This window comes from Astyanax mexicanus, chromosome 1 (assembly GCF_023375975.1).
Source record: "Astyanax mexicanus isolate ESR-SI-001 chromosome 1, AstMex3_surface, whole genome shotgun sequence".
Classification (NCBI taxonomy): domain Eukaryota; kingdom Metazoa; phylum Chordata; class Actinopteri; order Characiformes; family Acestrorhamphidae; genus Astyanax; species Astyanax mexicanus.
In genome coordinates, this window is record NC_064408.1 from 39,793,033 (window position 1) to 39,820,467 (window position 27,435).

The 27,435-nt window shown below is 38.1% G+C and overlaps 1 protein-coding gene across 3 annotated transcripts; it reads right to left on the reverse strand.

The window, feature by feature from the left end:
• Window positions 1-908: 908 nt before the first annotated feature.
• batf (basic leucine zipper transcription factor, ATF-like) lies at window positions 909-26,340 on the reverse strand. Of its 3 annotated transcripts, none has more exons than XM_049478218.1 (3): window positions 26,185-26,340; window positions 9,251-9,355; window positions 909-1,755 (listed from the first exon to the last, which is right to left on the reverse strand). In XM_049478218.1, exons 1-3 carry the CDS (start codon window positions 26,314-26,316, stop codon window positions 1,555-1,557), a joined length of 438 nt encoding a protein of 145 aa, XP_049334175.1. In that variant the 5' UTR covers window positions 26,317-26,340; the 3' UTR covers window positions 909-1,554. The 3 variants fall into 3 exon arrangements, with proteins under 3 accessions (XP_049334175.1, XP_049334190.1, XP_007259929.1); XM_049478233.1 differs by lacking the exon at window positions 26,185-26,340 and adding an exon at window positions 25,360-25,502; XM_007259867.4 differs by lacking the exon at window positions 26,185-26,340 and adding an exon at window positions 15,197-15,428.
• Window positions 26,341-27,435: the final 1,095 nt, after the last annotated feature.

Sequence of the window (27,435 nt, forward strand, 5' to 3'; positions counted from 1 at the left end):
TCTTGCCTGGTAGCCACATCTTCAGAGAGTTCTTTGCCAGAAAGTGCCATGTTGAATATCAACTGGACAGTATGAGAGAATTGTACCCAAAATATAACATGTAACAGCCCTGCTCCCTATTCACACATACAATCTTGATCTAGAACATGATCACTGGAAGATGTACTCACTTGTGTTGAATATTGTGCAAGATGTTTTTCTGAACAATTTACTGGTTATATTTAGGGTAGCATATTCAGTATTCAGCCTTTTACACATTATCTCTGTCTGTCATTCTCCCTGTCAAACACACACATGCACACACTCGCAGATATACTGCTCTACTGCTCCATCTTCTGTTTGTTCTCAAGATAAAAGTAAAGAACCAGTAAATCAGACACTTTTGTTAACATGGAGTTTTTTATTTTCTTTAAAGATTTCCTCAAAAACTGAGGTTCCCCAATATTAAAATCACATTCTTTAGCTGCAAGGCCAGCTTATACAACACATCTTTGTGACAGTTAATCTAAAGACTCATGCAAAAAGTACATTTCTGAAGCAGTCAGTGCAATCTGAGTCAAGGACTTTGAGTGGTAAAAAGTCACTCCGGTGTCCAAAATTTCAAATTTCAATAAGACTCAATAAGGCCTAGTGTAAACACCTAATCTTTTACAGACTAAGTTAATAGAAAAATAACTAAATAAAGTTAGAATTATTAAAACTACACAAAATAAAAGCTCAAGATCACAATAAACGCTATTGTCCCAACAGAACTGGGACAAGGAAAAAAAAATGAAAAAATGAAAACCACAATATTGCTGGCTTTGCTGAACACTAGCGTCAAAATAATCACAATAAATCCATTAGAACATTCAGTACGTCATTGTCATGCACCAAAACATTTCAGTTCAAAGCAACACACAGAAAGATACATTATTCCTTCGTTTATTTGAATCTTTTGTTTTATCATAAAATACTTATTCTTATTCCACAAAGAACAAACATTAGGTTGTTATTTTGTTGTCGGGAGGATACGTATGGACCAGAAATAACACCTCATCCGCCAGTCGTCACATTGTGAGTAAGCTTCTATTGTTCCACGAAGTCGTGAATCATACTTGTATATTTTTCACCTTGTCGTGAAGATGGGAGGGAAAGTGATCAGAGCGCCCCCTGCTGTTTGCATTCAAAACGTAGGTTGACAATGACTTGTAATCCTACAGTACAGATTGTTTACAGTACAGTACATGTTGACAGCAAAAGACAAGCACAGAGTGTTTCCTTTTAAACACACCACAAACTCAGACATAATCCCACACGAAGTGGCATGGGCATCAGTAGTATCAGTTGTATATTACAGTTATAATATTTGTAACTGCTGTTCGCGTACACCCGCAGAAAGAACGTTCCTCGAAAGCTTTGCGTGATTCTTAGTTTGCCATGAAGTGAACGGCAATTCGGAATGTTTTGAACATAACCAGCAGATGGCGAACTTCTGCACTTTCCCTCCCCATAATCGTCAATGGCCATTGTAAAGGTTTTTAATAGACTGTAAAGTTCTCTGTCTGTGACAGGTCAGAGCGGATAGTGCTGGACGTTGACGTTGATGTGCTGGTGGAAAGGTGTGCCGTAGAGCAGGTCCGTGGGAGCGTGGCTTATACCTGTGCATACTGCCTCGTGGTTGGTCAACACCGTGGTAAGATATTTAGCCTCCTCCGTCAACCTCTTCACCTCCTTTCTCAGAGCGGCGTTTTCCTTCTCCAAACTCTCACTCTCCTGCAGAAACACAAACCAATGGTTAATCTCAAAACGTAAACATTTACTGTCTGAAGTTTGCTGTTTTAATGCATGATGCTAATGGTGCATAAAGCTGGAGTTGCATAACAAGTAATGCAAATCAGCTACATATCACTAAGAGTACACATACAATCAACACCAAGACAAGCCAGAGTACAGATATTTTCGACACTAAGACAAGCCCAGACCAGGACAAGTCTGACTATCGATACTACTGACACAGTACCTTAGTCCAAGTAGAAAAACCATCAACACCAAATCAATTTTCAGTACATATAGTACCGATTAGGGGTGTGTTTAAAAAAAAAGATTTTTCGATTTAAATCGATCTTCATTTGAATGACCCTATATTGATTCATATTAGAATTAGCCCATTTTTCCTGTATATTTGTACAGTTTTAACGTCTCGCATTTTATCTTCTGAGACCAGCCTTTTTTGAGGACTGCCCTCTGACTGGGGTGAGCTGGAGCACGGCACCCAGGAGTCTGCACTGCGGGAAATTTTTGTAACAAAGTAAGTAATTTTATTCTGTATTTCCACTCAGTGCTGCTTGTGTTTATTAAACTGGTGTATTTAACACAGTTTTAAGTTGTTTTCCAGTTTGTTTTTCTGCCTGTACTTTATTTTAAGTAAGACCTGACCGGTTGAATCCACCGTTAGCCGTTTCACCGGGAAGCTAATCCCCCTTTAGCCAGGTTTCAGAGCACCACAGGCCTCTGGTGTGCTAAACTAACCCAGATTATTTTGTCCCCAGGAATGAATGTGATTTCCGGGCTGGGTTTTATAACAGGAGAAGAGCTTGGCTGTTTTTTCCTTTGAATTTAATAAAGTTTGCTCTCTTTACATTATTCATTTAGCTTGTTGTGCTTTTATTATCACTTTGCTTACTGTAGTATCACATCTAAAGTAGTTAGTATGGGTAAATTTCTCCCTTTTATTCGCGAATAAATAAGAAATTTCTGAAGCAAGTTATGTTTTTCTTTTAAGTAACAAAAATGTCTATATATATAGACAGCTTTGTTGAAAATGATGGCTTCCAAAGCCTCATTAACATTCTGGAACCACATTATATTTCACTTACACATAAACATTTGAGTAAAGTGGCCATTTCCAAACCTGTATGGAGATGTGAAACACGGTGTCGCAATTGACTAAGCTACATTAAATTATATTAAAAGAGATGTAACTGTTGTGTTAAGTCTCTATAATATAAACACAATTATTTTAATAATGGAAGTTTGAGTGTTCCTTGTATAATTACATCCCTTTTATGTTCAAACTACAATTTTTATTGTAACTGAAATTTCCCTAAATGAATCAATTTTAAATCGAATCGAATACTGCCTGAACTTTGGTATAATCATGTTAACTACATTAGCCTTATACCTTAAGTTTGCAATGATATTAATAACTAATGGAGTGTATGCAAAGAGTTATCAAAATGTAACATAGTTTATGGATAAAGTTACATCCTCAACAAAAAGAGCTAATCAGCTTGCTGCGTACACTGTGGAAGGTCCGTGGGAAAGCCCTTCATGTGGAGATGTACAAAATCTCAGTAGCTATTAGAAGCCAAAGAAAATATTACATTACATTTTGGAGCCAAATGGCGGCTTGCCTCTAGATCCCTAAAATAGGGCTCCATGTGTAAATATTATCAGGATCAACTGCAAGTATCAATACTATAATATTCAGTTCAAACACTAATACAGTCAAGTCCAGGCATCAGTACTATCGGGACCAAATATGAGTACCAATTATTTCAAATACAAGAGAACAAAACAAATACAGCAGACGAAATCCAACTACATTTTCATGTTTTTGAATGATGAACTTTTCTGTAACTGGGTTCACTTGTGGGTTTTTAAACTTTTACAAGAAAAAATCCTGGTATTTACAGAGCAGATGGGGAGATACAGCGATGTCCAGAACACAGTGTGGGTGTTCGTTTAATCTACGTTAGAAAAGCAAGCGTGACATTTTTAAGTAAAGTAATCTGATGAGGGGTGACGCAGGTGTAGAGGTGTGTTGGGCTCTTTGGTCTACAGGTGTGGGAGACAGAAGGGGGCCAAACCAGAAAGAGAGAGAGAGAGTTCCCGCTCGCCTGTTTTTTTTCTTTTTTCTTTTGCAGAGACGCCTCAGAGGCCGCAGGCCAATTGAGCTATTCTGCTGTCTTCCAGTTAGTGCTAGTGTTAGCACTGGGGTATGCCCCTGTGACGCATGTCACTCAAACTTCATTCTGCCCACGGCCTTCAATTGTCCTTACCAGAAATGACAGCAGTGCCCGCCCCTCTCGGCCCACGCTGAGCTTTCTCACCCAGCATCGCTATGCGGCTCACAAACCTACTACAGGAAACGTGTCATACGGAGGGAAAATTAAGCTTCCTGTTTATCATGTATGGCCGTGAAGAGAGAAACCACACTCACATTGAGAGCAGTGTACACAAACACACACACACACACACACACACAGTATTCATTTACCATAAGTGTATATGCTAACTTTAAGTTTAGGATCTCACATTTAATTAAGAGTCTTTCTATTAAGAGCTACTCTGAAGGCTAAAAAAGTTAACAATAATAATACTAATAATACTACTAATAATAATAATAATAAATAATGATACTTTTTTTCTTTTAAATAATAGTACATAAATTATAAATTCATACATATCAATTATAAACTAGGAAAAGGTATAGTTAGGTGTTTCACAAGTAATACATGTTGGCAATCTGATGTAATGGTTTAAAAAGTTATCATTGATGTGGAGATAATGTATAATAAGAAAATGAATATGTAATTAACTTACAATGAACATGGATGTCAGATTTAATATATTATTACCTCTTTCTGGATATTACTGTTAATAAATCTTCATTCTGGATATTAATGTTATTAAAACTTTATTCTGGATATTAATCTTATTAGAACTGCATATAGAAATAATTTTATTAAAGCGGCATTATAGATATGCTGACATAAAATGAACATAATATCATTGGAACCATCATTTTTCAGTTTCTTTCATCAGTTTCTTTTATGGGTCTACTAATATATTTAGTCAATACAGCCTGTACAGGGTTTGTATGTTTTTTTTTCATTATAGGTTGTTGTTCTATCTGCCTTGTGTGGATAGCTGTTCATCTGATGGAAAAGTGCTAAATGCTATAGAAAACGTGAATTTCCTATCGCCTATTATCAGATGCACTGGAAACTCAGTTTCTTGATAATCAGATCAGCCCACAGTATTAGAACTCCACCCTCACTCTCATTCAGAGGAAACCTGACTAGGTTGTGGTTGAGGATCCACTGATAGAATACTGAGAAATGACCGCTGGGGAATTTAAGGAGGTCGACAGGAAGTATTTCTCACACTAGCAGTAATAATAGTGAACAGTGTGAGGGTCCAAATCTGCTTACAATTAGTACTGAATCGGCTTTAGTCCTCTGAAAAGTTTTACTGATCTGAAATCAGTTTATCACAGAAAAAAGACTCCTGCTTTGAGATGCTTCACACTCATCAAATATGCTCACTATCAGTGACTCACAGAGCTGAGTGAGCTCTCTGGGTTTTGTGATTTTAAATTCAGTGAAAATTCAGCTAAAATGCTAGTTTCCATGCCACTTATTCCAGTCACGACAAGCTTGTCTCTTTAGATTAGCTTCATGCTAATTTGTGGTGTGTAAGGTCCTGTGCTTGTTCCCTACATTAACCTCACTAGCTCAGGGTTGCTCAGCACTAGCTGGTGGAATTTAAGCTTCTATAATGGTTGCATTGCTTGTTAGCTAGCTACACTAGATCTTGCTAAGTGCAAGGATATAACATTGCCTATTACTGTTAACTTCATAACTTTACTTGCTTTGGAGTGTATGGACCTGTCCTGCCCTCAACAAATGTATCAAAAACAATCAGCTTGCTGCTTACACTGTGTGAAGAGGAACGTCAGCCTGCTAAAGGGAAAGCCCCCTCAATGTGGAGGTCTGTGGAAGATTAGTAGCATGTTTTTGTGCATGATGCAGTCAACAAACACCAAACTCATAATTTTTTTAGTTCACGAGTTTTTTGGTTCAGATTGTATCAGTGATTTAAAACATGTGTTTTCAGTTTTAAGTTCGACTTTTTTACAGTATTTTGATCCATCTCTATTCAAAGTGTTGTGAGATATCTCTCGAATGGCCAGAGATTACTGCCCGAGCCTGACCCTGTTACAAAGATGGCAACAGAGTGAACAAACTTCCCAAGAAGGGCTTTGATATAAGCATGTTAGCTACATTTGCCTTATACCTTAAGTTTGTACTGATTGTGATACCTGATGGAGTGTAAGCAAAGACATTATTATTGATGGTAAGAGCTCTCGAAATATTCAACATAGTTTACGGATAAAGTTACATTCTCAACAAAAAGAGCCAATCAGCTTGCTGCGTACACTGTGGAAGGTCAGTGGGAAAGCCCTCTCTTCATGTGGAGATGTCCAAAAACTCAGTAGCTATTAGAAGCCAAAGAAAATGTTTTTGGTGCATTATGGAGCCAAAGGCTACAAACCATTCATGAAGGTTCTGTCAGATTTTATTAGTGTTTTAAAATGTTTTTAAAAATGGTGATGGAACAGAAATTGAGTGTGCTTAGATTATACTACTGTAAAGCAAAGTATTGCATTGTTCTCTGTAGGTGTCTGCAGTGCTGAGTCAGGTGTGGTCGCTCTGGGACGGTTCAGCTCAGCAGCACGGGTTCCCCCCTGGTGCCGGCATCGGGAAACACTCCTGTAAAAGTTTCTCATAGTAACGACCCAGACCGCAGACGGCAAGGACCAGGGCGGGGCAAGACAGACGGTGGTCCACACCATAGATAGTGAAAGGACGTGAGTAATAGTGCTCCTAAACGCCCAGTCATTGAAAAAACACATACACTGCAGTGAAAGAGAGCGAAAGGTTCAGGTTTGAGTAACCGTAAGGCCTGTGTGTGCTCAGCAAACACTCTGTTACTGAGTGAGAGATGTGCAAGAAGAAGCCAATGCAAGTCTACACCCTGACTCAGAAATGACAACAAGCCTTGCATTTATATTCGCAGAGTTAATACTTACGTGATAAAAACACCCAGGAACAACAAATATAATAGTGACTAAGAGAACGGCTCGTTTTGTGCCGAAGTGCAGAAAGTGTAGAGATGAAACAGGGACAGAAATGTTTGCCACTTTTTCTAACTAGATGCACAATCGTGAGGGTTCGCCACGGCCGCTCTCCCACGCCATCTAATTAATGCCAGAATCGGAGGCAAACATGGCCAGAGCCACAGCCAAGTGTGAAATTCGACAGAAGCCATGACGCATCGCCACATGCTCACCAGTGCTCCATGTAAATACACGGCAGGACAAGAGCCCGCGCCTCTGTTAGCTTATTAGCTTCACCATTAGCTTTGCTAGCACTGCATTCAGGGAAAGTATCCTACATACAGCAACATGTTGAGAGACGATGGAACAAAAGTGTTATTAAGTGTTATAGGCAGAAATCTAATGCTTCAGCAGCGAAACAAAAAAGCAGCTTTAATATTGCTATACAATATCAGACAGAAATGCCTTTTTCAGGGAGGTCGATGGCGAACGGCCAGACTGCTTAAAGTTGACAGTAAGTAAAAAGCAAACATCTCAGAATGCACCTCAGAGCACATAACAGTTGGTGTATTCTGCAAAAGGTACAACCCAATATGGTAATCTTTAATACCTAAGATTACTTTAACTCTAAGTCTTTACTACACTGACATTCCAAAAATTACGGAACAGGAACTAGTTATGTGGAACAGGAACTAGTACTGTCCCTTGTAAGCTAAAAGAACTCTGGACTAAAATGCGTGTCGGGACATGTTTGTTTTCATGTACCAAAACTATAATTATTTGCAGCGCTGAACTTTTATATTATGTTAACTTGTAATGTCCCCACTGGAGGAGAAAACTAGTGTCTAGCAATGGTAACAGGTCCTCAGCCTCGACAAAACATGATCGTGACTTGGCGGCCACCCTTGAGCTAGTGACACAGCCAACCCTGATAAATTCTGAGATGGTGAGAGACTGAAGCCACCCGTGAAAAAAAAACCTTAAATCCCACAAACAAAGAAAAAGATTGTCCAGTTTTTTTCTCTGATTTCAAAGATGTTTCAAAGAAACAGCTTACTGAATAAAATGGATCACTGACACCAGATGGAGTCGATCAGCCAAGACATGTTTAGAACCTAACGTATTCTTCTTTATGTTCATGTTTTTAAACACACACTTAAAAAAAAAAAAAAAAAAAAAAAAAAAAATATATATATATATATATATATATATATATATATATATATATATATATATATATTAAAACATAACATATTTGAGCTATTTTAAAACCACAGCTTCCTTCTGCTTTTTGGTGGATAACTCATATTAGGCTGAAGTATTTGGTTGTGGTTTTACCATACAGCTCTGTGGAGTAGTGTACTTTTGTGGAACTTAAGTCAAACTATGTTCTAAACCGCATCAAATACAGTGTGGACTTTTACTGATCTTATGGCAAAAGAAAAAGTGTCCATCACAAATGAACCAACTATGAATTATGCAGTACACAAATTCAACCTGCTGCTAAACATAACTGGACACACTCCAAAACAAACAACTTGCATTACATAGTAAATTTAGATTCCCACCAACTTTTGGCCCAAAGTTTTGGCCCAAAACGAAAGAAGGGTAAATCTGGATGTGGATAAGGTCATTGGTGGAAAGATAGAGTCAAACATGATCTGTACAGATATTTGTTTACTTAAAATTATTTTTGAAACATAATTTTGACCTTCAGTTTAGAGTATTTTGTTCTCTTTTCCTTCAAAGAGGTGGTCATTTGGTCTCATATGTCTGAAAAGAACTGCCTAACAGTGTAACAAAGATGGCCGCCAAGTGAACAGGCCTGCCTATTAGAACTTTATTTACTCATAAGTCAGGTTGTAAAAATCAAACATGTTTGATATGCTCTGATTGGTAACGAATGTGATCGGGAGGACAAAATCTGACAAAAAAAACTTTACAGATTCAGGTAGAATGAGAATCTGAGGTAAAATTAGGGTAAAAATTCCAGGGTAAACCCAGTTTGAACTGATTCATTGCATCAGACACGGGGTTAACAATTAACTGCTCCTGTAACCTCTTTTCAGTAGACTCCTGGCACCAAAATTTATTTTAACAGCTGCACCATTTAAGTTGGAATGGGTGAAATCAAGTAAGAAATTAATTTTAGCTGCATAGGTTTTTTTATGATGATTGGTTCTGACTGGAATAAGGACTTCCACTTCAGTTCTTAAAGTTACTCAGTAGTTAAGTAGTCAAGAAGTGTTCTGTTCTACTAAAGTTGTTTAGTGGAGAGTCACTTTACCTGCACTGAACATTTAACCTACTGGGGAAGTCTGCATTTGTGGTGAAAGTACTGTGATAGGTTATGAAGGTTCTCACCAAGTGCAGGCTATCAGCCTTCTGTGTTTGCCTCATTCTGCTCTTCTGGGCCGCAATGCGATTCTTCTCCCGCCTCATCACCTTCCTCATCTCGTCTGTGGAGCCCTGGAGAGATGTCAGTTTTCTGTCAGTTGAGAGTCACATCCTTAAATAGCTTTCAGTAATAGAGCTTTAGCATTGTGTCCTGACAGCTAGCTAGCATTTAAGTATTTAAGGGGGAGTTTATACTAAATATGCTTTAGCTATACAACATCAGGCATGCCCTTAACATTCCAGCACTGTAGTGATCTCCTGTTTCTAGTGACACCTGTGTTGCTTGTATTAAACTGAATAAATGGAACCTGAGTGACCTGTGTTTTACCTTAGCCACACGTTTTTTAAAGGTCTCCTTCTGCTAAAATCCACTTTTTCTTGTTTTTTGGGAAATACAAAAGGTATAGCTCTCTGAGTTGTATATGATGCTGCATATTAAAACCACGCAGCCATGCACGTCTTGTCAGATAGGAGCTAACAGCGCTAAGAACAGCATGGCAGTTCATTTCTGTGTTATTTGTGCAAATAACACATCAGTGTTATATGCTTTGCCCAGTAATTCAGAGCTAAGGAACAAATGGTTAGAATCTACCTCAGAGTTTTGTTCCAACTGCCTGGGTGGCTCTTCTGCGGCTTAGCCAACAAAACCCCGGGGTGGAATTTTACTTTCTGGACCTGGACTACCCACTGCTGTGTGTTGTATTATATTCCAAAGATTTACATAGGATCCCCAGTGGATTTCACGTTTAACAAAGACTCTAAGACTAGGTCAGGGCATTACACATGTTGTAAAGTAACATATGACATTACAAAAACTGTTATTAGTGTAAAAATGTCTTTATTTTAAAAAGTTTGTAACTGTTGTCCGTCTTGCTGGTGTCGCAGTGCTGTTAGCCAATCAGAGGCGATATATTTACATGTATGAATTCATGAGCAAGAGCTGAAATCCTATTGTTCCTATCCCCCCCCTCAACCCTCAACACACTCCTTCACCATACTTAAGCACCGGATCACTGGAGCACTTTTTTCCACAAGAAAAGAGAGCTCACATGGCATTCATTCATTCACAACTAGACATTTCAAAATAAATGAAAAAATGATGGACTGAGACCTTTAACAGTATGTTGAATGTCAGTTGTGGGCTAGGGGAGAGTAAAGCCCCCAGCAGAGCTGTGGAAAGGTGTTCTCTATAATGATGGTGCTTTATCCATTATTTTTTGAGACAATTATGGAGTTCAGGTGCCTTGTTACTAAGAATAGAATTACAAGGGATGGAAATAAGGATAACATACCGTCATACTGACTCTCTGCTCAAATTAAGAAATAAATTGAGAACAAAAAGGTTCTGTTGAGATATATTCCTTCCCTAAAAGCAACATTGGCAGATTTAAAAACAATAACCGAAAGCCCATGTAGCCCAACAGCAACCAGAATCCCACCTTCATCAGCAGATACCCTCTCCACCACATTGAGCCTCTGTTTACCTCACAGAGTTGGAGGAATGGATTGACATTAGTAAAGACAATGGATAACCTTTTCCCTCAAGGCTGAGTTTTTGTGTGTGTGTGTGTGTGTGTGTGTGTGTGTGTGTGTGTGTGTGTGTGTGTGTGCAGTGACGTTTGTCTGATAAAACCCACAACAACATCAGTGCACCTTTTTCCATCAGAAACTTCCCCACAGACAGACCCTCACCAACAGTGAGAGTGTATGTGTGGGTGCAGGTACTGCTCTTGAGTGGATTACTGATTACTTTACTGATTTTATAATTGCTACAATGGGTATGGATGTGTTCCATTGGATCTTTTTACTTTTTAACTTTTTGTGTGCAGTTTTGGGTTAAGTTTTATGGTATTATGGTATGGTATTAGACTTTCTGAAAAATAGTCTGGAGAGACCTTTAGCTAACCTAGTAAACCTGTTATAGCCAGTGATAAATAACATGGATGATGTTAATGCTGAATTAAGATTAGTCACATTCAGGGAGCTGAGGGGGCCAAAAAAAGCTGCTAAACAGGGTCAAGTATTTTGACAAAATCCACTAAGCTATTTACTGACCCACATTCATCCCTTAATAAAAACACAAGGTTTATGACGCTAAGCACGCCGTCTGATCTTAAACTTCTTCCAGTCTCCATAGTCTGGTAAGAGAATTTGGCAACCCATTCAACCTATTTTTAGATCTTAATAATGAGGAAATATTAGCTAGCTAATATGTTTAGTGTTAGCATTCAGTTGTTTTCTATTAAATGCAGGAGGTCTGAACCTGTGTCAAGTGTAATGGATCACATTTTCCTTAAAACAACACCATAAAACATTTTTACCTCAAAATTACAGCTTAGGAACAGAAATGAAATAATGCTATTGCGACTGTTTAATGCTGTTTACTGCACAATGGGATTGCAGAAAATGCTTATAAGAACTGCATGGAGTCATGTTCGTGTAAAATTTTAGATTATTTGTTTTGAATTGTGTGAATTGCACTTTCAACTGTAGGGGTTCCCAGGACCAACATGTGACAATTGTCACATAAAGTGTTCTGCTAAACTCAACAACAAAAACAGCAGAGTTAGGGACTTATTTGGTCATGTTATTAATTGTGGGAATGTAATATCACCTGAACATCAGCTGCCTCACGTGGTAGGTCAGTTGAGTGCACCCTCTGTGATCAGGATACTGTATTTCATATAAAAAAAAGGGTGGACATTTAAAGTTATTAGCCTAGTATGGATACCTGATCACTTTGTCAGCTTTGACACCTTCCATGTACTGATCATTCAACTATGCAGTTTTCCATTCTTTCTGACCACAGCTTTCTGTCTATTGAAGATCTTTGTCAATGTAGTTAAAGATAACAAATTATATTTTCCAGTGTGTGTGTGTGTGTGTGTGTGTGTGTGTGTGTGTTTTCCACCAATTTTCCACCAGAAACATCCTCACAGACCCTTAGTAGTATTGTGTTGGAGTACGGAATACAGAAAAGCCATCAAAGCCAGATATGAATGAATGCTAGCATCCTGGACCTGTTAGTGTGGTTAGTGTTAGCATTTCTAGTGCATTGAAGATGGTTGGATGGAGTTCTGGTTAGTAAGTTTGACTGGTTCAGGGTGTGGTGGGTCTGCTAGCCATCCTCCTGTCCCTAACGGCACTTTCATAATCAGTAATCACTTGTACTACTTGCACTACTCATACACACCATCTCTCTCTCTCTCTCTCTCTCTCTCTCTCTCTCTCTCTCTCTGTTTGTGTTTGTTCTTTATCTCTTCAGAAATCTTTCTCAACTCTCTATGAATATCTGCTTTTCTATCTCTACCTCTCTAATTTTCCATATCTCACTCTTACTCTTGCTTTCACTCATTTAGCTCTTCACCTTGTGTTTTCTTTCTCTGAACGTTTCGTTATGCAGCTCAACCAGTAACATATGGACTGCGAGCATCTCACTTAATTTGTTATGTTGAACAGTAATAATCTGACTTTTTAATATGGTACTGGAACCCTGTGTACAGCATGTATAGATGGGTAGTGGTAAGGAACACTGCGGGACTTCTACAGAGATCTGATAATTAAAAACATAGTTATATCTGTTTTTTTTTTATTTCAGAGCACTATTGATTGTATATAATATCTGTAGTATTGCTGTATGATTTTGTATTATGTAGTTAAAATTTTGGTTCAATTTGTGAAACTGCAAACTGTCCAATCACAAATTTTTGCCTCAGTGGTATCTGGGTAAATACAGCAAAACAAGTTCTCCCATTGGTTGGCAGTCAATGGTTTAAAAAAAAAAAGCTGCAGCTCTGCCAAACCTCAGAAGCTCAGAGACAACAATTTTTACTACAAGAGTCAATGAAAATGTGTATTAACATCTAGTGGAAGCTTAAAAAGCCAGAACATGCTCAAGTGCACTGTCATAACACCAGCCACCAGTATCCTAAGAGGTATTAAAATAGCATTATCAAACTACTAATTTTTTTTTTTGTTAGTAGCTTTAGCCAAATGCTTAAATCTAATATTTGCAGTACAGTGCCCTACTATAGCAGTATATATATATATATAATGCTCTAAATCTGAGCTAAATGTGAGTCTTGTTTCAGTAACTGTAATTCAGCTCTCATTTAGAGGCTATAATGTTAATAACATATAATTAGCGATACACTACTACCATTTATTAGCTAGCTTCCCCCTAGCTGGCTCTCTATTAGCAGGTATTGTGACCGTAAAACAAAAACAAAACAAAAAAAGACAAGGACAACAACAGAAAAACCTCACATCAAATTCTGAGTGAAAATTCTACCTGTGGGAGGATTTCTGTAATTATTTCATCAGGGTGATGGCATCCTACTCAGCTCAAGCCGTGAATATTGTTCATTGTTTTGGTTTTGCACCAACTGTTGCTGCTAGCCTATATGCTAATACAATGGGCTGTTATGAAGTATCCATTTTTTTTTTAAGAAGCTCACTGTTCTCTTACAGAAGCCCACTCTGGAGGTGTGGGAAATATCAGTCACTGTACTGCAGTGTCCAAGTTCATGATAATACACACACACACACACAGCTAAGACGGTAAAAGTGTGAGTAATTGATTGTGGGCTACAATCTCAGAGCTCCTGCTGTACAATGTCCACATGATTCAGAGCTTCATCACTTGCCTAAAGCACAGTGCTCAATGTGAAGAGGAGATTTTAAATTAATTTAGTTTAGTAGTTGCAGTTACATTTTTTATACCCCTACCCCTGGCTTTTCCCAGCTTGTGGTTGTTGGTGTTAAAATCATGCTACATGCTAGGAGGCTAATGTAGCTACAAGTAAGGGGAATTTTTAGCATAGTAATAACTGCTAGAATTCTACGATGGATTGTCCAGGGGGTATACTGCCTTCCACTCCAGAGTCCAGCCCCCCAAAGCACTACCCTGACGGATAAAGCAGGTATTGACAATGGATGGATGGATAACTGCTAGCATCACACAAACAAGTGATTCCACCTGTTTTGTGTCAGATGATTTAGGCATGTGTGCAGTTACTAGATATTAGATAACGTATACAAGTTATATTAACCTTTTAAAATCAGTGTAAAACTAATTGCGAGAAAAAACAAAGGCTATACATATAACATAAATGCTCTTTTCAAACTATAGCTTTTATAAATGTTTTTATTAGTAACATTATTTATTATTTTATTTATTTTGCTCTGTCGGGTCAATTAAATGATCACTGAGACATTAGCATATTTGTTCACATGCAGTTTCCAAAATATTAGCCAATTACAGACATTCTTACTGCAACACTGTAGGACACTAACAGGACCCCCAGAGTGTGTGTGTGTGTGTGTGTGCTTGCTGGTGAGGTTGAGCAGGTGCTGTCCCTTACAGGAAAGAAAATGTAGTGAAATGAATGAATGACTTGACATGAGGAGATAGAGCTAGAAAGAAACGGACAGAGACTAAAAATAGATAAAAATAATAATAATAATAATAATAATAATAGTAAAGAATGTTTTGATGTCAGTGTTAAATTCTAATAAAGAAAGAACTACACTGACTTGACATTAATTGAACTAAACTAAATTAAGCTGGGCTGAGCTAAACTGAACAGAACTGAACAGAATTAAAATAAATAAATCTCAATTGAATTAAACTACACTGAACTAAACTGGGCTGAATTTAACTAAACACAGCTATATACTGAACGCATCAGTGACATGATTTAGAATTAAGTGATCAAGCTGAGCAGAGAGTAAACTCAGTGCAAGTTCAATAGTAATGCACAGTTTCATGTAAAAGCAAAATTTGAATTTGAATTAAATTTCCCCTTTGGGATCAATAAAGTATCTATCTCTATCTATCTAAAAGATCACAACAGAATAGAAACAATAATAAAGAAAAAAGAGAGGAAGAGTAATGGAGGGGTGAGAGAGTACCTGTTTATTTCCCGGTGATGGGGATTTGGTGTAGCTGGTGTCGTTGCTGTCAGAGCCTTGAGCCATACCCAGAAGACTTCTCCTCTATTCTCTCTCTCCCTCTCTCACTCACTCTCTCTCTCTTGTTTTCTCTCTCTCTCTCTTGATGAGTGAGAGTGTGTGTATACAGAGAAGTGTGTTGAGTCGACCACGGTTCACCGCTTAATGCGTAGCACTTGTTCCTCCTCCCTCTCTCTCTCTCTCTCTCTCTCTCTCTAATTAGTGGTGTGTGATGTGGTCTGAGATAGAAAATCTCTTGCTCTCAACTGGAAGTCACATGACTTGAGGAAACTTTGCATACAAAAAAAAAAAAACTTTGGGGTTCCGGAGATGCCGAAACCCCAGAAATAGTCCAGAAGAAAAAAATAAGCCAAAATAGAAAAACACAAATTCACAACAGCAATTTGCTAAAAGGGGGTTTTATACTTTCACGCCAGCCTCCTCGCTGTCTGCACTGAGACACACATCCTGTCTCTTCCTCCTTAGCCTCAGCTGACTTAAAATTGTCAGTATATTAAAAGTGAACATGTTTTCACTTTGTTTACATAATGTTGCATGTGCTGAGTTGAATTCAGTTCAGTTTATTTGACTTGAGCTGTGTTGAGTTGAGTGAAATAGATTGGATTGCAGTTTAAATCAGATAATCTAAGATAAGCCAAGTTGAGTTGGGTTTAGTAGAAATGAGTGGAGTTGAATTGCGTTCAACTGAGCAGAAGTTGAAGTGAATTTAATATGTTTGTTGTTGAGATTAATATATATATATATATATATATATATATATATATGTTTTTTTTTTTAGTTGAGTTGAGTTGAGTTGGGTTGAATTATATAAATTGGAGTGCAATTTAGGTCTGATGAGCTGAGATTTTCCAAGTTGAGTTGGGTTCAAAATAGAATGGAATGAAGTTGAATTGCATTTAACTGAGCAGAAGTTGGTTGAGTTTAGTGTTTAGTATGTTTGTTGTTGAGATTAATTTATTTTTGGTGAGATGAATTTATTTGAATTGGACTAAATTAATTGAATTGAGTTGCAGGTGGAGTTGAGTCTGGGTTGAATTAAGGTGGGCTGATTGGATTTGGGTTGAGTTTATTAAGGTTGAAAAGAGTTTAACTGAATTGAATTCAATTTATTTGAACTGAGCAGGGTAAGGATGAGTTAGAACAGAGTCCAGCTGAGAAGAGTTTTATTTAATAGCATAGAGCTTAGTTGAAATGAGCTGAATTAAAGACAGCAGAAATGAAATTTTAATTAAGGTGACTCAAAGAAAAATGTATTGTTGATATTTTAATTAATGATGTCTCAAGATAGAGTTGAGTAGAGGTGAGCTGAATTAAGTACAGTTAAAATGAGTTTTTTTTTTATTGTTGGGCTGACCTAGAGTGAATTTAGATGAGGTGGTGAGTACATTTAAATTGAGCTGAGTAGAACTAAGCTGACCTGAAATGAGGTGACTTGATTTGTTTAATACAGTTAAATTAAGGTAAACTGAGATTAATTGTGTTGAGTTGAGTATAAATAAAGTGAGCTGAGGTGAGTTAATTTGATTACTTCTAAATATCTTACTTCTGATTTTTTGTAATTTAAATGCATATTTTTGTGAATTAAAAAACTGTTTGGTTAATATTTTGATATTATGCAATTTAATTGTAATATAGATGCAATAACAGTGTAAAATGCAACAGGGGATTTCTAATGGTGTTTTTTGGACACAATCAAGATGTATATTTATAAAAAGAGCTGCTAAATTGTCGGTAAACTCAATCATTTCATCCTTCTGGATGTAAAGAGTAAAGAGCAGGAAGACTTTGAGCTGCAGACGGTAATACACACCAGTGTGAGTAAAAGTGATGCATTTTGGGGCTTTTCAAGATGTCACCATCCTACAAGGCCATCCCACTGATGGTCTCGTTCAGCTAAAGTTCAGCTGTGTGATGTTTCTGTCTCTCTGCAGTGCTAAAGCTAATAATGACCCAATGAGCTGCACATTGAGAAAATTCTAGAATATTCTTTTTACTGATATTGTTTGGAATCAAATGAAGTGCTGAAGGTACATGTGCATGTGTGTGTGTGTATACAACATGGGTGATTTCCCTTCTCATGTGAAGCATAGCAGCAGCTGCACTCTGACATGCTTGAGTTTCATCAGGTCAAAAATTCCATCTGACCTCACCCTGTGTGTTACTGTGAAGCTACGTTCAGGCAGCAGTGTAATTTTTTTCTCTGAGCACTGCAGCTCTCCCACCTCATGCAAACCAGCCTTCTTCCTGACAATGATGCGAATGATGCAAGTCATGCAAATTGCAAATGATGCCAAATGCTCAGAAACCAAAGTCCTGATTTCCCTGAGCTGACGTTGCATCACACACACACAGACACACACCCAGGCTAGTCTCACTTTTCTTCATGAACTGCTTGAAAAATGACGTTCGCAATAACTAAAAAAAAAAAATGCCAGGAAAAAAAACGCTGCTAATGATGCTGTGAATTGAGTGTAGTAAACATGTAGCACACGGATAACCTGAATTTCCATCCTACTCAAAACACAGTTTGTGACGTTTGTTTACTGAAGTTTTATTCTTTGTTTTTTGCACAATGAGGCTAATGAAGCTAACAATGCTAGTTATCCTCCAAGCTACTGTTAAAATCACAGATTGGGTTTTGGCATAAAGGTGGCTAAAACACAAGGTTTGGGTTCTGATACCACAGCAAGGAAAGAAAATGTAGCTACTGGCTTAGCTAGCATGTGTTTATACCAGTTAGCATCAATGTTTTTAGGTTACCCAAATACAACAACCAAAGCTAATGGTGCTATGGGTGAAGTTTATGTTGCCCAGGTTATTATTTTGTATTTTTCTTTCCAAATGTTGGTCCATAACTGAACTAACTAACTAACTTTTGCCATAATTTAATAATTACATTTTATTTTTGTTAGTTCTGTTAAAGCAGTAATTTAGTTTAACTCATGTACCCCATACAAATCATCACACACTCATATTAAACTGGATCTCTGTAGAATTGTGCTTCCAAAGTGTAATTACGGTGCATAGCAGTGGACATATTGCTATTTTATTAAACGCAAAGTGACGAGATTCAGAGATGTGGATCTGGACAGGACTAAAATTACCGGAGGACCACAGAGTTCAGTGAAACACAGTAAGTAATTTAGCCTGTAATTTTCTCAGAGGACTTCAGAGAAAAACACGTACATGGTCATTACTGATGGGATCAAATTTACAGAGACCTCCCGTAAAAGAGAAAATCCCATCCGGATAGGGCCTATGTGTTTGTACATTTGATGTTTTACCAAACTGTTGCTTTAAAAGCACTGACAGAAATAAATGAACACATTAGCAGATATGACACAGTGGGTGAAGTGTTATGTTGCCAAAGTTAAATGTTTGGGGACACTTCGCTTTTTTAAATGTCTGTACCACAGCTGAGCATATTTTCCTTGATGTATTTTGCAGTTTAAGATATTAGAAAGAAAAAAAAATAATGCTAAGATGCTAAAAGGGTTAGCTAAACCAAAGTGCACTTCTAATCTTTTTGTCATATCAACACTCAAACCCTTTAGGGGTTTAAACCACCGTTAGGCCAAAGGACTGTGCTTTTTACAATAGCTTGAGAACCTAAACCAAGCTCTTGCTAACAGTTTGTTTGCGGTAGCAGAGGAACTTAAAAATTAGCTACTTGGAAATTACTTGGTGAGGCGTCCACAAATAGATGTGACTAATAGTTGTTGACGACTGTTCTGATGTAACTTCTCATTCACTGACAGCCATGTTAAACATTAAAAAAAAAAAAAAACTCATAATATCTAATTTAGTTTAGACTAGAGCTATACAATATGGCCAACATTTATATCACAATATATGTCTTGATTTCAGTCTATATGTTATAACTCTGATTTCGAGATGATCAGCCCCACCCTTGGTCTATGCAATCACACACTAATAGAGCTGCACGATATGGCAAAAGATTATATCAAAGTTTTTAACGTGTATTATGATACACTTTATTAATTATGTTTTGACTTGCGAAAGAAAAATGCATCAGGAGTGGCAGATTTTTTAAATATTCTATTCAAATACTGATTTATGCATAGTACAGTCATTTGTATCAATTATTAGCTGTACATGATTCAATTTAATAGGATTATTTACACTATGTAATGAAATGTACAGTTGGATCAGTGTTATTTAAGCAGTGATGATATCCTTGATAGGCATTGTGTTTATATGATAAGAAAAATCACAACGCGATAAAATATGAATATATTGTCCAGCTCTTGATCAGAAACACCTGGCTACAACAGTGCCACAGAAACTGATGACTGAAATACTTTGTAACCTTCTATTTCTTTAATGAACCTCTGTATCTTTAGGTAAATTTCAAATAAAAAAAAAAGGTTCTCCTCTGATATTTATTTTGAGGTGTGTCATTATTCTGCTGAAGAAGCCATATTCTTTTTTTTACAGGTGGTGTGATGTTTAAGGTTTGCTTAAATGTAATGGTAATATAATTGAATCCATTCTTCCCTATAACAGCAAAAAGTTTCTTGTAGCACTGGCTGCAACACAAACCCAAAACTTAAGCGACCCCTTAACCCCTGTGGACCGCACAGTTCACCCAGGAAGTTCTATTTTCAGTTCTATCAACAGGACTACATCACAAAGTATATCAAGGGTGTTTCGATTAGTTTTGAAAACGTTCACTATATTTGGTAGAAAGGATGCAGGAAGGACTGACAAGAACATTTAAGTGTTTTTATTTTTAAGATTTTGTATTTGTAACCTTTTACATATTTTAATGTAATTCTTGAAATCCAGTTACTGATATTACTAATTAGCTTTTCCTCCACATTAGAAAGCAGTTTGTTGTGTGTGTGACACGTGTGATGTACCGACTGACTCTGAATTACTAGACACCGCATGGAGGCTGTGCTCATTTTCATTTAGCTGAAATATACTGAAGTATTTCTACCTACACAGTGAGGCTGCAAATCCCTCCATTAAAATGAACAAGATACGGCAAGGCAAAGTGACATAAAAGAATTAGTAGTAAGTGTCCTCCTCCAAGCGTGTTAAGCTTCAGAGGTGTTTCTTGAAAAGATGTAAAACGCCATGTGTTTCTGAGGATGAACATGCTAGCTTTGACCCTTTCTAAACTCATAAATAACATAATGTGGTAGGAAGAGTTCCAACTAATAGGCAGCAGCAAAAAACGAGATTAATAAACAGGATTAAAATTGGGATTTTTTTTATTTATAGGAAGCCATTTTACCAAGGGTGCGCAGTTTGTATACAGCTGTATATACACTACATTAAGTTAGATCTATGTAGAATAACACCAACACCACTGTCTGCTTCAATTATCTTTCCAATAGACATTTTGTGTGCGCAGTGAGTGACATGCTAATTGGTGTACATAGGCTTTTAATAGATTTTAAAACAAGTTTTGGGCTAATTATTTGTCATTTTAAGCCACAATTGAGCTAAATCAGGTGTGCTAAGGAAGAAACATGCCACCTTGTGTTTATATCTGTCCTTTACATCTGTCTCTACACAACAAGGGAAGAGTGTGCTTAAAATATTCCTGAGAGGACCTGTGACTGACGACACTTAGCTGAAAAAGTGTGCAAAAATAGGCATGCATTTTTGATTGCAGTTCATTTTTACGCAATTGGCTGACGAAGTGTCTTTAATGACTTGCCATGTTTGTGTGTGTGTTATTAAATCCAGTAAGTTTATTACAGTAGAACTCACCATTTCACCTCTCTGTGGTTTCTCTCCTTTACTCATAATGGAAGTTTTTGCAGCAGATGCACAAACGTCCTTTCTATTTCAGAGGAAACGAAGGTCTACGGTACAGACTGTTAACACCAAACAGGATATTTCACTGAAACCAGAAACCCTCATCAAATTAACCTCAACAATCAATCAAGCAATAAATCTGATCTAGTTTTACGGCCTCCAGAAAAAGATTTTTGGCGAACTGGAAAGAACATCCGAGAAACCGACTGACTGACTATTTCTTGCTATGTTTAAAGCTCACCTTCCGCGAAAATCCGATTTTTCTTGTTTTTTGTGGAATACAGTAGGTCTCTCCGAGTTGAATGTGTACACCTGCACATTAAACTGTTTTGCAGCCCCCATTGTCTGCAGGAGCTAAGCAAAGAAATCCCCCCTCCCCCCCTCCGAAAAACGGGTGAATTTTGAATTATCTTTCTGCCTACGTAGGCAGAAACTCACAGACCAGCCCACCTTGGCTCGAGAAACTCCCAGAGGCGGAGCTGAAGCGACGCAACATCACCGCTCATCAGTTAGGAGGTGGGAGGCAGTGAGCGGCAGAGCGGTGGAGGGGCGTCGCAGTGCTCCTAGCCAATCAGAGGAGAGATATTTGCATGCTGTTTGCATGTATGAATATTCATGAGCAAAGCTGGAATCCGGTCATTTTGGACACACCCCTAAAACAGTCCATTAAAAAAGAGCTATACAGAGACACCTGAGCACTTTTTTTTTACAAAAACGGCTCACATGTCATTCATTCATACTAGAGACCACAACTAGACATTTTAAAATGAAAGAAAAAACGACGGAAGGTGACCTTTAATGTATTACTGGAAGGGGAATCCACCAAATTTTCCCATAATAAAATGGATCCGAAGTAAATAGTCTGAGTGGACATCTGAATTGTTAATGATGAACGATGAAGTTCCTTCAACAGGGGTGAGCATTGGGCAACCTGCCGAAACAGACATATTCCTAAAACTATACAGGAATCCGGCCCTCCAGTACTGGAATTAATTAAACGTGCTGTAGAAGACTTGCTCACTTTATACACTCTGAACTTTAATAACACGTCAATGATATTTTAACTGGGGTACCCAAACTTTTGCACAATACTTTATGGAGCAAATAGTGGGACATAAACATTAGTCAGCTCATTCAGAGATATTTATGTAATGTGAGAGGTTTGTGTGTGTGTGTCTTTTCAGGTGTAGTAGGGCTGTGTATTACTGTGCTAATTCTCCGCTGAGGTCAATAGAGTGGCCATGTGCTGAAAGTGTGGAATCTGTAGACTGATCTTCACAACACACAGTTCCTTTTGTTTATAAGCTGCACATATTTGAGTGGGTGAGTGTAAACTAATCACTAATATCCTAGCGGGAACAATCACGTTATGTGCTTAGTATCAACACTCACAGGGTGAGTCAAAAGTCTTGGGACAACCTTTTATTTTAAAAACGAAATATGGCAGCTTTCAATGTCCTGGAAATAGCTTAGAAGATAAGCCCCCACCCTCAGGTGTCATTTTCCATTTCGTTTAATTTCTCTTTCGCTTCTGAAATAAAAGGGTGTCCTGCGACTACTGACTTTTGATACAGATAGGCCAGAACAATAAAACCACTAAGAGGTTAAGTAAATAACATTGATTGTCTGGTAGAAAGGCACCTATCAAGGGTGGAATCTACCTATTGGTAGCAAGTAAACAGTCAGTTTGTGAAGGTGGTGTGCTGGAAAGAGTTGTCATAACTAAAAAGTTTGAACGTCCTCAATAGAGAAAACTTTTAAATACTATTTTTATTGAATAAACAAGGAATTAAACAAGTAGGAAAATAAACATGGCAAATTCATAGAGGCAGCAACTATGTGTGTGCATGTGTGAGAAAGAGAGAGAGAGAGAGAGAGAGAGAGAGAGAGAGAGAGAGAGAGAGAGATATTTCAACATTAATAAAAAGTAATCTACCCTCTGAACTCAATAGTAGCAACACCACTAAATAAAGGCTCAGACAAATTAGTGAATTATGGAAGGAATGTGAGGCCAAACTGGGAAAAACTATTAGTTTGCTTAAAAAAATACACATGCAATTAATATATATTTACACCATTTTTAAAACGGCTCCACAGATCACACACTCATTCCCCCTTTCTCCTCTTGTTTGTTTTCTGATTGGGTTGTTGAAACCAAACAGTGTTCTCAAGGTAGCACTGGTGGCATCAGACGAGCACGTGTTTACCCCGTGCGCGCGCGCGTACACACACACACACACACACTCGACTGAGGAAAACAGGCTGGTGGAGCAGGCCAGACTGGGCCAGCCGCCCACGGCCCAAACATGTTCAGCCAAAAGAGATGGATTTCTGTAAAGGCTGGAGCTGCCAAACAGAAGGTCAGACGTGTGATCCAAATGGCTTTACAGAGCGAGCGCGGGAGAGAGAGAGCATCAGGCTGAAACACAGCAAAGCTGATTAGCCCCTGATCCACAAATGCACAGGAACACAGAAACATGCACGGCCCACTTCTGCTGCTAATCTGAACCCCTTCAACTCTGAGAGTCCGTACACAATCCAGACCTCCACTTCACTTCCACACTCTCACTACTAAAGACCCTACGCATACGAGTTTCATAGTAGATTCTAAATAATTCATAGTGGGTACTACATGATTCATAGTGGATACTGAATAATGCATAGTGGTTACAGAATAAATCACAGTAATTTAATAATTAAATAATTCATGGTAGTTAATGAATCGTGTAGTAGATACTGAATGATTCATAATAGATACTAATTAATTCAGAGTGTAACAACTCTCGGAGGCAGGAGGCAGATGCCAGCACACTTTATTGAGCCCACTATAAAGTGCACTTAAAATACTTTAAAGCTGATGTCTGTAAATTTGGGGATTTGGGGGATTTAGGTCCCTCTTTGGTAAGAATGGGTAAGAATGGGTAATTGCACGCTTTTATTTTACGGTAAAAGCGTTTGTAATTCAGGTTAATGTAAATACATTGCAGTGTGAAATAGTATTCCATGTTGTAAAGCATATTTTGTACATTTAAATTACATCCAACAGTTAGCTAGAACAATAAATATGCTGAAATGCAGTTTGAAGGCATTCTTTGATGAGCAATCATGTGAGAATAATAAACATTGTCCTTACTAAGCAATGTGTTTATAAAACACTAGCATTAAGTGTAAATAGACGTTCAGTTAGATGGTAGGTATTTATATTGTTTGCAATAAATAATAATTAGTAGAGGGCAAATGTTAGTATGTTCTGTATTGCACTAGTTCAGAATTATAGAAAGCTCTGTAGCCACTAGGGGGCGAGTTAGAGTTATTGTGAGAAAGAGGGAGAGAGAGTATATACAGAGTGTATACAGTCTGTCTCTGTCATGTGGTTCTGCTAATATTCACCATTCAGTCTCCCCTGCTGTGTTATCATACTGGACTCGCTACCATATCGCCACCCAAACGGACTCACAGCCCCAAGTACTGGGTAAGAACTCTGACTACACAAATCACGCTTCACAGTATATATGTATGTATCTTAATACAACAGTTAGTTCCGACCTCACAATCTGATTGGTTGAAAAGTGTTCTAGCCGTGATGATATTTGTGATAACATTACGGCCTTCTCACACTAAATCTGTATCACTGCGCCGAGACCGTTTTAAATCATCACCTCCACCTGCAGCAGCATTAGCTTAGCACAGGCTAGCGATCAGACACGGTACGCTCGCCCGCGGCGCTGGCTCGTCTTTTGTTGAAAAAGAGAAAGAAAATCACCTCGGCTAATGCCGTCTGAGAGCACGAACGGTCGCCTTCGGCTCGTGCCTACTTCCAAATCGCAGTCGTGAAGTTGTTCGCGATAGCACACTCCCTCTCATTGTAAGCTAACTACGATATCTGCATAATGTTACAGGCAATAAAATCCACGGCGCTTTAGAAGCTAGTAGTAAAAGTCATATAACTGAAATAGCTCTTGCCTTTTAAACCCTTTTAAGTCACGGAGCTCCCCTACTGAAATCTCCATTTCTCCACCAGCCACTCGCGTAAAGGTGCTTACACACCGAACGCGGTAGGTGCGGCGCGGTACGCTGACCCCCATAGGATTCAATTAAATCTATAGCGGTAGAGCGGTACGTCGCTACAGCGGAGCAGAGTGGAACCCATCGCGTATCCCCGCCCATAACCACGCCGCTACTACACTACCGCTCACCGCGGTCAAAGTTCAACATGGTTCAACTTTGACCTCGCGGCAAGCGGAACCGCGGCAGAAAACGCAAGACCTGGGCTGCGTCCAGAAACCCCAAAAGTGTCTCCTTTTTCCTACCGATCCTCCTCCTCTCCTCCGTGACCCGGAAACTGATTTCGTGACGCCATCTTGCCGCCTGTCCGAATACCGTAGGAGACGAAAGAAGCCGCTTAAAATCCACCTGTATAGTAGGCTTCCAACGGAGGTTACATCAGTGTATCCTACTCCGGAAGACTTTTAAGGATTTTCCAATGACATCACTGCATCCACGCCCACAGAGCACGCGAAAATGGGGAAGGCAACGCCCAAATATACGTCATAAACATATTAATTAACTAGGTTCCTTATCTAATTAAACAGCCAGTAAAGCAGTAATATAATTTATAGTTTAGATAAACTGTATGCTCAGTAAAACTATATTTATGACCCTATGTGTATCATGTTATACATATAAAAACATATATTATTTATAATATATATATATATATAATTTTAATTAATTCATTTATTTACTTATTTATTTTAACTTAGGGACTGATGAGGAAACTGAATCCCTCATAAGGCTGAGGTCAGACAGGGCTGCCAGAGTCACTGGTCAGAGATGCGGCCAAAAATGCGGCTGGGAGTAAACAGGATTTTATTGGAATATCTGAATTTTTAGCTGTGTGTGATAGTAATGTTCTGAAACATGCTGAAAGTGAGCGTTGTGATTGGCTCAGTTCAACGGTAGTCAACATCCTATCTAAAAGGGATCAGCTGTCCCATTTCCCCAATTACAGCTCCTTCCCTCCATTCCTCCTCCTCCTCTCCTCGATTCCTCCACCTTCTTCCGGGGTAGGAGAGGAGGAGTAGGAAAGGAGGAGTAGGAGAGGAGGAGTAGCAAAAGTGTCTCCTTTTTCCTACCGATCCTCCTCCTCTCCTCCGTGACCCGGAAACTGATTTTGTGACGCCATCTTGCCGCCTGTCCGAATACCGTAGGAGACGAAAGAAGCCGCTTAAAATTCTCCTGTAGGAGGCTTCCAACGGAGGGAACATAAAAGCTTCCTACTCCGGAAGACTTTTAAGGATTTTTGAATGACATCACTGCATCCACGCCCACAAAGCACATGGGAATGGAGAAGGGAATGCACAAATATACGTCATAAGCATATTAATTAACTAGGTTCCTTATCTATCTAAACAGCCAGTAAAGCTGTAATATAATTTTTAGTTTAGATAAGCTGTATGATCAATAAAAATGATCCCATATTAGTAACATGAGATATATATATATCTCTGGCCAGAGAAATGCGTCCAAAATGCCTGGGAGTAAGCAGGATTTTATTGGAATATTTAGCTGTGTGATAGTAATGTTCCATTGATGCTGTTTAATCTAATATTTTTTTCACTTCAACATGTCTGCAAAATATAATATGTATTATTATATTTATTATTTATTAATATTTGTTTTTTGTTTTATTACTTTCAATGAAATCATATTTAACTATTAAAATAATTTAATATTTACATATGCAACCTTCATCACTGGCTAATCAGGCTGCACTTTGAAGCTTGATCTAAAAATTCAGATATTCCAATAAAATCCTGTTTACTCCCAGCCGCATTTTAGGCCGCATCTCTGACCAGTGACTCTGGCAGCCCTGTCTGACCTCAGCCTTATGAGGGATTCAGTTTCCTCATCAGTCCCTAAGTTAAAATAAATAAGTAAATAAATGAATGAATTAAAATTATATATATATATATATATATATATATATATATAATAAATAATATATGTTTTTATATGTATAACATGATACACATAGGGTCATAAATATAGTTTTACTGAGCATACAGTTTATCAAAACTATAAATTATATTACTGCTTTACTGGCTGTTTAATTAGATAAGGAACCTAGTTAATTAATATGTTTATGACGTATATTTGGGCGTTGCCTTCCCCATTTTCGCGTGCTCTGTGGGCGTGGATGCAGTGATGTCATTGGAAAATCCTTAAAAATCTTCCGGAGTAGGATACACTGATGTAACCTCCGTTGGAAGCCTACTATACAGGTGGATTTTAAGCGGCTTCTTTCGTCTCCTACAGTATTCGGACAGGCGGCAAGATGGCCCCATGAAATCAGTTTCCGGGTCACGGAGGAGAGGAGGAGGATC